The sequence below is a fragment of the Diachasma alloeum genome, unplaced genomic scaffold, assembly GCF_001412515.2.
Source record: "Diachasma alloeum isolate Michigan unplaced genomic scaffold, Dall2.0 Dall_scaffold_00364, whole genome shotgun sequence".
In the NCBI taxonomy this organism is placed as follows: domain Eukaryota; kingdom Metazoa; phylum Arthropoda; class Insecta; order Hymenoptera; family Braconidae; genus Diachasma; species Diachasma alloeum.
This window is the reverse complement of record NW_021680503.1, coordinates 666,411-680,475: the sequence shown is the minus strand read 5'-3', so window position 1 is coordinate 680,475 and position 14,065 is coordinate 666,411. Positions and strand designations below refer to the sequence as shown.

Here is a 14,065-nt window from a genome sequence, read left to right as displayed (position 1 = left end):
AAACCCCCCCCCCCCCCAGCGACGTTAACATCAAATTCAGAGTTTATACTCGCGTTCCGAAATAAAACCCTGGCATCCAATTTTCGTGGGATTTTCCCAAAAACTTGATACCCAGTGTAACCCACTCCACCCTTCATTTCCCCAAGAATTAAACCTCGCTAAAATCCCCGGCGAACTCAAGTCCACCTCAAATACTGCATAATACAGATGCATATAAAGCAAAGTGTTGTCGCAATATACAGTGATACGCCCATTCGCAGTTTGAAATAGCTTCCTGCTCGCCAGCATTATGTGTATTAAGTTTCAGTCTTTGCGTCTGTCGGTTGAGTTACCTTTTGAAATTAATACCACTGAGCGTAAATAAATGAGTCAGATCAAAATCCCCGGGGGTTTCCCTTAATTCTCGAGGTGGAACAGTGAATCTCCACGACAGATTTATACCCTTGCATTTCCATGATTTGCTCGTCTCCCCCGACGGGAGGAAAAAAAATAGAGAGAGCAGTGGGAAAATCCCAGGCGTTGATGCTTTTCCGGCATTAAATAACGGCCACTTTGGCAGGGTGACGTGTTACGAAAATGTGGAAAGCGGTCCGTTGGGATTGTGGTCTGATTTACAGACACAATAACGAAAAGCTCTTGCAGCCAATCATCGTTACACATACATGTCGACACTGAAATTTGTTCGGAACTTGGGGCAGGGGGTGTGTATGTGTATCTGTCTCTGCCAAATGTGAACGAATTACCGGATTTGCTAACTTCAACGAATAGTCCACTCTTCGTGCTGGAAACATTCACCACTAAATTACAACTTGACGATGATTTCTTAAGCATTTGAATTTACGGAGTTTTACATTCTTTATTTATTGAGATCGGGGACTTTTCATTGAAGGGGTTAATCTTATGTCGTCGCTCTAAAAGTAAAGGGGCGTAAGTGCCATTATTTTTCGATTTTTTTTTTCGATACCAAAGGGGCGTATGTTTTTTTTTCTTCGGAAATGGAGTTTTCTGTCTATATCTTAGATTTTTCGTCAATTTTTTTTACGCCAAGTGGAAGTAAGTCCAGTCAGTAAACACTAAGAAGGCGTATGTCCGGTACTTACGCCCCTTTACTGTTATCCTTACTGATAATATTCTAATTTACGTGAAGGAAAATTAATAATAAAGGGGCGTAAGTCGAGCACTTACGCCCCTTTGTTTTTAGTCATTCATCCAATTTTTTATCCATCCTAAAAAATCATAATCACAAAGAGGCGTAACTCCCGTACATAGCAGAAATTCAAATGATACTGAGAAAAATAAGTATTTTTCCCTTTCATTGGAAAGTCTCGAAATGTATTATGATTACTCCATTGTCCACTGGATTCCCGTCTTCTCGTGAATGTACACATCATAGAAATCAAATTTTACCCGTTTCAACCATTTGTTCATGTTTACTCGGNATTAGAGATATTTTCGTTGATAGGTTTTTGTTCAGAAATTGTATGAAAAGCATAAAAACCATCAATTTGGGACATACGCCTCTTTCACTTTGGAAACACTGTTTCCTGGCACTTACGCCCCTTTACCTTTAGAGCGACGATGTGACTTTGGCGACTCGCCGAATTTAGAGAAGTGATCTAATGACTATTAGATCTATTTCTTGAATTATATTAAGTCGAACTAATATTACTGAATATTTGTCAATGAATGGATAATGTGTGAGATAAATAAAGTTTAAGATGAATTTTTGATACACTGTTAAAAAATTTTATCTGAATTTTCCGTGCCAAATTCCGGATATTTCTATCATATTCAAGTTCCACTGAAATTTCCGGAAGTTTTGTCATTGAAAAATCAAATATTCTATTGATTTTAGTGTCAAATGATCTGGAAATCAATAGAATACTTGAAAAATCGGGGGAAAATTGTAAATTCATGTCCTTTTGTTTCTGATTATTCATGTTTCACTGAAAATTCAATCAAGTTGTGAAATTTTCATCTCACTCCCACTGAAAACTCATGAATTTCCGCGAATTCTATTTAAAACTTGAAATTTCATAACCATTTTTCCTCAAATCCGATTCAATGTCACTCTTATGAGATTTACTGTAAGATATTCCATGAAATTTCAAAAAATTTCGAACAGTGTATATTGTGATGAATGAAAATTCACGAGGACAAATTTGGATAATTCATCATATGGACCGTTGAAGAGTTGACGATTTTTTGATTAAATAATTCTTTGTGACGCATCAAAATGACGACTTTAATAAATACGGCGTAATGACCTCGTACTTGAAATTTTCGCGTCGATTGGTACGTATTCGTTGATCCTAGTAATTTATTACCGATATGAAAACATCGAGTGCAGTGAGATTTGGCTCCTGAGATTACTTGTTAGTGCATTAATTCTTCTTCTGCAATCGATTCTCTTGATTCTTTCCAAAATTTATCGATTATACAGTTCCATAACAAAAATATCATTACAACGTCGACACTGGAATGTCTTCGGAGCTGGGGCGCGGGTGTCTGGGTATATCTGTCTCTGCCAAATGTGAACGAATTACCGGATTTGCTAGCTTTAACGAATAGTCCACTCTTTGTCCTGGAAACATTCACCACTGAATTACAACTTGACGATAATTTCTCAAGCATTTCAATTTCCGGAGTTTTACATTCTTCATTTCTTGAGATCGGGCACTTTTGCATTGAATAGTTTAATTTTGCGTGACTTTAACGACTCGCTTAATTTAGGGGAGTGATCTAACGACTATTTTCCCACACAAATGGCTCGGAATGGTGGGATATATCAACTCTGGGTTTGTTGTGCCACTGAGGATTGGAGGGAGGGAAAGAGAATAAATAAATTCCACTCTGCGGCATAATTCTGACGTTTGCATGGATGAGGGGTGAGTTTCACCCTCCAGGCGGTGCACAGAATCTAAGGGGATTCTTGCATTTCTCGGTGTTTTTTTTTTCATTTTTTTCGTATGTAAAAAGGGAATCGGGCCATAACGAGATCCTCGAGCGAGGGGTGTAATGGGTTGGGGTTTACGGTGTGAGGGGGATCGATTGGGGCCAGCCCGGGCTCTCTAGGTCGAATGGAGAGCGAGGAATTCGCTCTGGGCTGGCATCCAACGCGCGGCTCCTACATGTATTTGCTCTCTAAGATTGGTGTTTTATTCCTGGATTTGCGCCATGAGGATCATCCAACATACTCCTGCATCCTACGTCAGACGGTTTTTTTCCAATTAGGGGGGAAGATGCTTTGATGCAGAGCGATATTTAAACATTTCAGAGGAGAGTTTAATTAATTTGGAAATGTTTTTGGTGTTTTTCTCTTTGTGGAGTTATTGTTGAGATGGATTAGGATATTTTCAGCTTTGAGTCTGTTAAATTGACACCAAAATTCAATCTTTTATTCCAGAAATATAATTTTAGATGTCAAGGCAATATTTAATTGCTCATTTTGTTCATCAGAAAAAGGGAAAATTCTTCGTTTCAGGAAAATTTTAAAAATAATTGAATAATTCAATAGCGAAGCGGTAAACCGGGTTAAGTCGATTTTGACTGTTGGCCAGTTTTTGACGAATATCTCGGAATATAAAAGAGATAGAAAATTATTTGTCATAACCTTTTTTGTAGAGGCAATTGAGGGTTATAAAAAAGATTGTGAGAAAAATTTCGCTATCTCTCTTAGGTTCCGAGATATTCATCAAAAACTGACGAAAAGTCAAAATCGACTTAACCTGATTTACCACTTCGCTACTGAATTACTAATTATCAACTCAGTAACTTATAAAAAATAAAATTCCCACTCTAAAAATTTTTTTCTCGAAATGATAAAGAAATATTTCATTAAGTTTCGTGAAAGCGTAAATAATTTCTGTTGTTTATTTACAAAAGGAATGTCACAAGACAAATAAATCGTGGCCAAATGTTCCTCAGGCAATTGAATTGACAAATTAGATGATTGAAATCTCCAAATCCTCATAGAGAGCTCCCCTTGCCTCATTTGTCTATGAAAGAATGGTCGGGGTAGATTAGGATATTCCTCACTCTCGTTAAACGGAAACGAGAAATCAAATTTTTCGTCTCCCCCGCAGCATCTCCCCAAGAAAGCGAAGAGAAAAAAACCGATAAAAAAAGTATAAATCTCGCCTGAGTGTGAGTGAAGTCGACTGAAAACAGAAGGGGCTTTCGTTCATTTTCTCTTTTATTATAACCACGAGTCTGTAGTTGGGTATATACAAGAGCCTGGGATTTTCGAAATACGAAGATCGCCCGAGGGCTTTTGGTACCACTGCAAGAGTCCTCGAGCCGCTGAGGAAAGTCGACCATATAATGGCTATCCGTGTTCTGTTCACCTCGGGTAGAAAAAAAAATATGGAGGCGTGCAACGATGCGGGAGCCGAGGGGAAGCTGGCCACTCGGTGAGTTCACGTTGGTGATAAAAAGCCTAGACCCGGGGTGAGCTCGGAGTGTACTCAAGGAGAGCATGGATGCCGAGTGATGAGCATTCTCCACATGTTCCTTCGTTTTCAATTGCAATAATTCTTCAACGTGGGAGTTAATATTTTTATCTCCCTTCCCCAGTACTGCACAACTCTCTTTATGATAAAAATTACTGCCGGCGAAGGTTGTGAGAAGAACGAGAGAAACGGAAAAACGAGATACCGGAGAGTGAAAGGCCAAAGGAATTTCATTTCTTTTGTTTCAGTATGGTCATGTGCGTTTTCGAAGGCTCAATGGGGTCCTTAGATGAATTAATGGGCCTATGGAAGAGTCTTGAGACCCTATTATTCGGATTAGGGTTTTATAAGGCGCCCGTGTGAGTTTCGTAAGGCCCCAAGATGGCCCATAAAATTATATTAGGATCCCAATAGGACCCATAAATTTATATTAGACCCATTAAATTATATAATTACACTAGGGTCCTATTGGGCCCTTAATTTAATTTTAAGAGCCCAATAGGACCCATAAAATTATATAATTATATTGGGGTCCTATTGGGCCCTTAATATAACTTTATGAGTCTAATATAACTTTATGGGTTCTATTGGGACCCTAATCTAATTTTATAGACCATATTGGGGCCTTATGCCCATATGAAGGCACAAGAGGCCTTCTGGGGCCTTACGAAGGTCACATGGACGCTATTATTCGGGTTATGATGTTATGGAAGTAATAAGGCCTCCTGAATCCCATTGCACGATATTAGGGCCCTATTGGGGCCTTATGGTCTCATACGGAGGGATAAAAGAGTCTTGAGACCTTCTGAGCTCCTTACGAAGGTCACATGGACCCTATTATTTCTTGATAAGCTCATCTAAGTCTTGTTAGGGTTCTATGGGGATCATTAGGCCTTCGTATCACCTTAGTAAGGCTCCAATAGAGTCCTAATAAAATTTTATGCGCCATATTGGGCCCAGATAATGGATTCTGAGTGATGTTCGTTTTCAATTGTGATAATTCGTCCACGTGCAAGTTAATATTTTTATCTCCCTTCACCGGTACTGCACAACTCTCTTTATGATGAAAAATTTACTACCGGCGAAGGTTGTGAGCAGAACAAGACAAAATAAAAATGTGGAAAACGAGATACCAAAAGAGTAAAAGACCAAATGAATTTCATTTCTTTTGTTTCACCGAGATAATGATCCCTGATATCATAACCATGGCATGATTCATTTGAATTTTTCCCACGGAAGTGAAGCATCACATCACGCGAAAATGCAATTTTCAATTGCACCGAGCCCCATCAACTGCGCGGCATTGTTACATCTCTAACATCCTTTTCACTTAACGAGAATAACGAAATTGCGTTAATGACCTCTTTGTTGAGCGTCTCCTTTGTTACAGTGTATCAAGAAGAAAAGTTTTATTCTATGTACTTACTTGTAGGATAGAAGCACAGCGCTGAAGATAATTGTGATCGATACAGTGCCATTCGATTTAATGAGATAACGACATCTTACGTTGGGTGGGTAGAGACCGGGGTAGGCAGGACTAGCGAGGATACAGTCACGATTTATGCAGTCTTCGTAGACCCAGTCGCATTCTGGAATCGAAAAAAAATGGGTGAATGAATGAATAATAATATTTGTGGCCAGGTGAAGCCTAAATGGGCCCTATAAGGGTCTTATGGGGGTGATATAGACCCCAAATGGCTTTTTTATGGGGCCCATAAGGCCCGAATATGGTTCTAATATTATTATATGGACGATAGGAGAGTCTTAAGTCCAGATTGGGGCCTTACGGAGCCCACGAGAAGTTCATATGGGCCCTATTATTCCCTAATATGGTCATCTGGGCCTTATTAGGGTCTTATGGAGGTTGTGAGACCTAGATATGGACTTCACATGGTTTTAATACGGGCCCATAAGGCCCCCATATGCGCCCAATATTATTATAAAGTCAGGGTGAGTCTTAATTGGGGCATTATGGGGATCACACACAGGTCATATGGGCCCCATAATACCCGAGTATATTTGTCTGGGCCTTATTAAAATTGTACAGAGGTGATATGGGTCCCAACTGACCTCTTTGTGAGTCCTACAACGCCATGATATAGTCTTAATATTATTACACGGGCGATCCAAATGTTATTGAGGTCTTATGGGGCCCACAGGGTCTTATCAGGGTCTTATGAGGGTTATAAGGCCCCCGCCTGACCTTCACATCAGCCTCATGAGGCCTCAATCGGGCTCTAATATAATTTTATGGATACAATATTAGGGCCTTATGGAGGTCATATAAACCACAACGGGGATTTCTCTGGACCTTATGAACTTCACATGAACCCAATAACGTAATTTTATTGTCGTTATTTAGAAAGACAATTCTTGCTCGAAGGAAAAACGTCACTTCTTCATGAATAATTGCCCTTACTAATTTTGCGAGGAGAAAATTTCATAAATATCTTTAGCTTTCTCTTTTTTTTTATCCCATGGAAGTAGGAAGTTATGAATTTCGCAGCAATTTCCGACGGCAATGGTGAATGTAGGATGAAAGGTCCCCCCCGTATAAACATGATGGCCTCTGCCCCGTGGCGCCCGCGCAGATTATACCCTTTGCCCATGCAACTTCCCCCCCCCCGGCCACCCTACTCTCCCCCCACACACCCTCTGGTCATTGTCTCTACGTTCTTATTTCCGTCTTCGTTAGGTTATATATTTTTCGCGTACAATTGTCATAATGGGTGGTGCCATTAGCGGCGACGAGTTCTCAAGCCATTCTTAGTCAGTCTCCCTTCACCTCTCCCTCGCCCCCTCTTTTGTTCACCCGAGAAGGACCTGGCCCCCTCCCCCCCATGAGACTCTCCCAATTTATGTAATGCTCGTCGCGTTTTATTCCAACTACCCCCGCTTGACTCATGTCTTCCCATGATTTTCAAACTTCACGCGGAGAAAAAATTGAGTTCCGTAATATTTACCTGAATCTCCTGTGAAAAATTACGATAACGTCACTTAAATTTTCTGAACTGATTCCGTAATTAGTGAGCGAACTGTGAGTTCCGTAATTTTTACTGAACATTTCTCTACGTATTTAGAAGGAAAATAGTTATCAAGGAAATTCATGGGTTTTTAGTGGGAATGAGATGGAAATTTCACACCTTAGTTAAATTTTCAGTGCAATTTTCAATTTTTCCCTGAATTCTCCTGATTTTTCACAATTTTTACAGAATATTGGAACTAAAAAATGAGGTATTTTATTGATTTTCAGACCATTTGAACAGAAAATCAATCGAATATTCGATGTTTCAATGACAACATTCCCTGAAATGTCATTGGAACTTCAACACGATAAAATTTCCGGAATTTGGCCCGGAAAATTCAGACAAAAATGTTCAACAGTGCAGTAAAATTTGCCACGATTTTCCGGTAATTTTACTCAACGTCTCGATCTCTCCGTGCATCTTGCCGCATCTCCAGTACGATTTGTTTTCATTATGTTATTACGGCTGCATCTCCAAGCCGGGATAATTGGCATCAATTACACATTCTTCATGCAGACTATGGGGGAGAACGCAGTTGTGAGAGATATCATATTTCCACCATTATCACTTGACCCGGGGATAAATAAATTCGAATTCACCGGAATAGAAGCGAAGCAATTTTCTAATGAACAAATAGTACGAGTGGAAGGACTACGGCAGGGAAAACGTAATTTATTAACTGGCTCAGCGGTAGGTTTTCAATTAAATTTGTTAATTAACGTTAACGGGTGGATCCTTCACTAGGAAATATATTTTTCATGGATTCCTTTTTTTTAACGCAGCATGCGTCATTTTACCAGGTGAATCGGCTGATTGCTACTCAACGGAATGCCACGTTCTGACCCGCATCTGAGTGTGGCACGTATGCGCGGGGGGGAGGGGGGGTCTTTTATTGTTAANGGGGGGGGGGGGGGGGGGTCTTTTATTGTTAAAAGAAAAATTGAAATTCCCGGAAGACAATAATGATTACTTACGCTTCGCGCGTGTACCGGTGACACGTCTAAACTCCATGGCGTCATTTCAACACAACACGTTAATTCAACATTTTCATTTTCTACCAAACCATTTCATCATTCGGTTTTTCCATCATATTTAATTTCACCATCAATTTATTTGAACATGTCATTTTATTTTTCACAAAAAACATATCTAAGTATATTATTAAGTGAACGTGGTTATATACATTTGATCAGCGCGAGTGAGTATATTCCATAGATTTATCATTATTATTTATAATTTGATGTTTTCGGCGATGCCTAGTTAGTTGTCGTTTACCTCGTTGACTTATTACAAAATGTAACGGCATGGTAATGCTTGTGTGCTCGATCAGAGTTTTCACTGTACTGATTATTCTTCGATTGTCAGGTATATGGTTGGGTTGGTTTCGTTTGTTTTTTCGTATTGGTGTCTATATATTTTTATGTCGCGCCGTGCAATAAGTCGAGTTCATCGCACGCTGCGCTTCGCGCAGCCTGCTCAAAACTCGACTTCTGTACGACTTGACATAAAATATTATAGAGCACTCCGTAATAAATTTCGTTTTCAACGAATGTGTAGTTTACAGGCCGAGCCGAAGGCGAGATTTGTGCCCTTGTACTCTAATGTACTAATATTTCAAATGTATATGGGTTGGATGCTATGAAGATAGCTGGGAGTTTTATTGTCTTTTCCTTTGGATGCCCAATGGTGATATTTTCAATGTGTTTGTTGACATCCAGAGTACATGTAATGGTGTTTTTGTTTGATTTTTGTTGATTATTACGCATGTTTAAATTGTGTTGTGATGAGTTTGATTGTGTTGACTTTGTTGGTGTTGAATTTGTTGTGTGTTGAAATGTCGTGTGTTGAATTGACGTGTTGAGTTTGTTTTGTGAGATATAGACATGAAACCGCGTGTACCTTCGGCGAGACATACGATATCAGTCATATTCAATCTTCACACTGTGAAAACGAGTGCCTTTAAGATATCTTAATTTAAGATACTAGAATAGGCCGCGCGCTCCGCGCGCGTATTCTCTACCTTACGTGCCTTAGGAATTGGTAGAACCGATACATAGATGTTTTCGATGGATTCCCACTAATATTAAAATTTAATATGATTGTGATAGAGATTATGGTGAAGTCCATTAGGTTCTTCCAAAGTATATTCACTCCATAAGAATCATTGGTATTTGGATTATCCACGTTCACACGCAAATCGAGTGAAAAAACACAATTGCGATTTTGAGATAAGAAATTTTGAAGGCAGAAAATTTACCAACCTCTCGAAGAACGAACGGGTTTTTTGGTTTTTTCAATTACCAAGGGAATGAATATCAGGTATACACTATCATTTTCAATTCAAATTCGATATCATTTGTGATGAAGTGGCAATATTGAGCTTCGGGCGAGCAGGGATTTTCTTTATTACGAAAAATCCAAATTATTCTCTGTAGGTAAAAAACCAAAACAAAATCATCATGAATTAAGGCACGATTATGAATTAAAATTTGCCAGCCAGTGTCATAATTTTTCTCGTATTTCTCGTAAAAATTCACTGTCGCTTCGATTTTACCGTGCTGCACAAGAATTTTTCCCCGCATTTATCCGAAAAATGACTCGTGCAACAGTACTTTTTCCTACTCTTTGCGGTACATTTCGCCTGGAAAGACCATCTGAACCCACTTTACTGTGGGAGCTCGGGAATTTTTCTCGTACATTTCTCTCCGTGCAGAAAAATAATTCCTTTCCCCGGAAAGTGCCACTGGATTCGATTTGAGGGAAAGAAACATCATAAAACTCTACATTTCACTGAAAATTGAATGGAATACACCACTCGGATTACCTCAATCATCTCCCAGAAATATCAACAGCCCTCAATTTATATCCTCCCTCGAAACAACCAGCATATCCTTCATCCCCACCGAATAAATATTCCACCCAATATTCCCCTCCATCTCAATTGATTCTCCATCGCCCTTTCGTTCAATCCCACATTGGCCCGAAGTTTGTTCCACCCACCGCGCGAAACAACCAGAAAAGCGGAGTGAGGCTGAACCAAAGATGGACCCCCCAGTATATGGCTCTCTAAACGCGTCCCGAATCTATGATGACGCCCGTTGGAATTTCCACACACGTGATGCTAAAACTTTTCCTTATACTGTCCGATGTGCTAACGGAAACGAGGAAAATCGGAAACGGGAATCAACCCTTCTCCTCCCCCCTCCCATCCTCATCTCCAGAGTCTCTAGACTCCCGCGAGATTGCTCGATACAAGTATTGGACACCTTTGGAATTTCCAATTTTCTATATGTAGCACAGTTAGATGGGGGTCAGGACGTGCCATTCTGTTGAGTACCAATCAGCCGATTCACCTGACAAAACGGCGCATGTTGAGCTGAGGTAAAAAGACATGAGGAATATATTTTTTGTCTTCAGTTATGAAAAAAAATGTCGTTCGTCACATGAATATGATTTCAACGAAAACCAAACGCCCCATTCATTGAATATTACAATTCAATTTCTTCCCGTGAAATACTCAAGTGAATCTAGTCGGAATTTTAATTTAGTAGTGAAGTGGTAAACGCAGATAAGTTGACTTATGTCCCAGTTGAGTTTTTGCGGAATATTTCCGAATCTAAGGGAGATAGCGAAATTTTTGTAAGTACATTGTTTGAAACGCAACTAAAATTCCAGAACATTCTGGTCGACCATCGGCCTACTTCGAAAATCTCCGGGACCCTTCGGGTCATCGGTCGTAAGTCGCCGAAACACGCGTGGGTCAGTTTAGGCTTAGCCTCTCACCGTATAAGTCTATCTCGGACAAATCACCTGTACAAGTTTTATAACGCACCTCACCGAGTACAGTAGCTTCTTGAACCTCACCTAGCTCACTAGTAATCAAGTACATCACCGGTCTTTGTAAGATCACCGTTTTGTTCAGTACATCACCTCTGTTGATTAAATTCAGCCTAAATTCAGTGACTCAACGAATTTACAGTGAAAGACAATCATCAATTTAATTAGACATTCAACTATTGAAAACCAAAGAGTGTAAAGACTTTTGACAAAGTGGTTCGATCTCACAAAATAAAGTGTGATTTTTTAAATCCGGCTCATCAGTAATTTTCCCAACATCTCCCTCCACATTTTCATCCCACATCCACCCTAAATCTAGTCATTCACCAAACATACATTTGTTGTAGCACTTAATCGGCTCCACAAAAAAGGTTATAACAAAAATTTTGCTATCTCCCTTAGATTCGGAGATATTGATTGAAAACTGGTCACTAGTCAAAAGTGACTTATCTCCTTTTACCATTTCGCTACTGAATTCAAATCAAGCATTTTTAATCCATTTTAAATCAATCATTTCCAACTTAATATATAATTTCTGATTATCGTTTCAAGGGGTCCCCTCAGTAATTTTCGCCACAAAACGACAATGTGCTAGCGAACTGGAAATGCCATATAATAATCAAAAATGGTAAAAGGAAAAGTGTAAAACAAACTCAGTAGTTTTATCGTTTCGTTTGTTTTTAATTAACCATTCAAATTTCGGCTTATACGCGGGTTTTATGAACGCTATTTTGTCCCTTACCCCTCACCGCCGGGTGAAAAAAAAAATTCTTTATTTCGACATTCTGGCACCTCACCCGGCTAAAAAATTCGATTTTGGCGAAAGTCGACTTTCCCCCCGGAAAAACCGAAAATCTGACCCTTTGGCTCGGAGTGAATAAATTTTTTTTTATTTCGACATTTGACGCGCCTCCGGGGGTTTCATTGGCATCAGAATCATTAGAACTCACATGCGAAAGGTTCCGATTTCAAATCCTGGCCGGGTGGAATGGTGCGATCTAACCATTTTAAGTATAAAGAATAGTACGCAACTAGTGCGGAAAGCTGCGCTGCCCTCGTGAGTAACCGCCTGCTGTCCGCACGTGTTGCGTATACTATTTTATATGATAAGTGCGTGATGAAGTTCGGGGGTTGGGAGGGGGGCGAGTGGGGGGTGTGGGGGGCAAAGCCCCCCACGAGAAAAGGGGGTCCAAGGGGCGAAGCGCCCGGTGCCCCCCCCCCCCCGGGGGCTTCGCCCCCTGGACGAAACAAAAATTCTTTACACTCTAAAAAAAAGTTACTACTCACCAGTACTCAGGGTTGGCCATATCTCGCAGATGGAAGTTTATGACGTGACATTGTCANAGCAAGTAATTTTTCTACTTCTCGCGAGTACTTTTATGACTTGATTCCAGTACTTGTGGTTGGTTATTTTGTTGGGGAATTTCATATCATTAATTATCATTCTCATTATCGTTCTCATTATCATTATCATTATCATTCTCAGATGACAATGACCAAATTTCATCGAGGGGAGGTTACGATGAGTTTAAAAATCGCGAGATATTGCAGTAAGATTTATCACACATTGATGATTGATTATTTATATATGTTGAAAGACGAAGAATAAGTGGGAAAAAAAACGATTATTTATTGTTTATTTGCCCCCAAGACCTTGAAAATGAAGAAAAATAGCACAGTGTACTCAATTTTTGAGCTACCTTTTGTAAATTTGTCAAAAGATGTCTANAATCCATTGGTACTGGATTTGAGTACTATTACTACTTGTCTCAAGTATTTTTTCTACTTTTGAGAAGTACAGCTCGGTACTCAGTACAAGTACTTTCAGTACTGATGATGAGTACAGTTGGTACTTGTCACCAGTGCTAATTGTACTTGGAGCATAAAACTTGTATTCAGTCGATTTTCGACTTGGACCAAGTAAAAAAATTAGCTTTTCTCCAGAAACGCCTCGGTACTGAATACAAGTAGTTTTCCTACTTATCAGAAGTAATCTTTTTTTAGAGTGTATTTTTATTTTTATTTTTATTTTTTCAGGGGGCGAAGCCCCCTGAAAAGTTCACTTGTGTTCTTCGTTGTGTGAAAAGTTCATTTTTCGTCACAGCGTAATGAAAATATATTATTTGCGGCAATCAGTACCAAAACTAGTTTCGAAAATTGTTTTTTACCCTTCTTTAATGCGTTTGCTCCTCATAAATTGAGAAATTGAAACATGAATTCTAGATGTCTTACTCGAGGATCTTTCGTTCCAAACTTTATCACAATATAATGCATTTCAATGAATCCATTTATTTTATTCCACAATTAAAGTTCCTTTAATCCGTCGCATCAAAATTTTTACACCTATTAAAAATCCCAAGATATTTCACGTGAAATTGACTTATCCCATTGTATCCACCCGGACAAGACCGACTATATGAAACCAAATAACCCGAATATAACTGCAACCCCTAAACCTACAAAGGCAAGTGAGTGTAAGTGAGAGAGACGGTGAAAATTTTAGCTGGAGAATTGTCGTTAGTGTTTACGTTGTTAGCGCTCGGGACCCAGGCATGCCTAAATGGGAGACAGGTGGAAAGCGGGGGACGCCCGACTGTCCTATGTACCCTGCCCTTATTCGGTTAAGCCCAGACTGTCCCCACACTTAACCTCGCATAATTTTCCGTCCTAACTAAGGTTTGGGTCGCAGTGAGGGAAAAATATGAGAGAGCGAGATAGGCAAGAGAGCAAATTACGTTGCTCTGTTTGCCC

The 14,065-nt window shown here is 39.6% G+C and overlaps 1 protein-coding gene across 1 annotated transcript in view; it reads right to left on the bottom strand.

Moving 5' to 3' along the window:
* The window catches only part of LOC107041372, a 189,280-nt gene that overhangs the window by 41,159 nt on the left and 134,056 nt on the right, over positions 1-14,065 (bottom strand). The window contains exon 7 of the mRNA XM_015261895.2: positions 5,878-6,040. Coding sequence (XP_015117381.1) covers positions 5,878-6,040 — 163 coding nt within the window. The remainder of the gene's footprint in view (positions 1-5,877; positions 6,041-14,065) is intronic.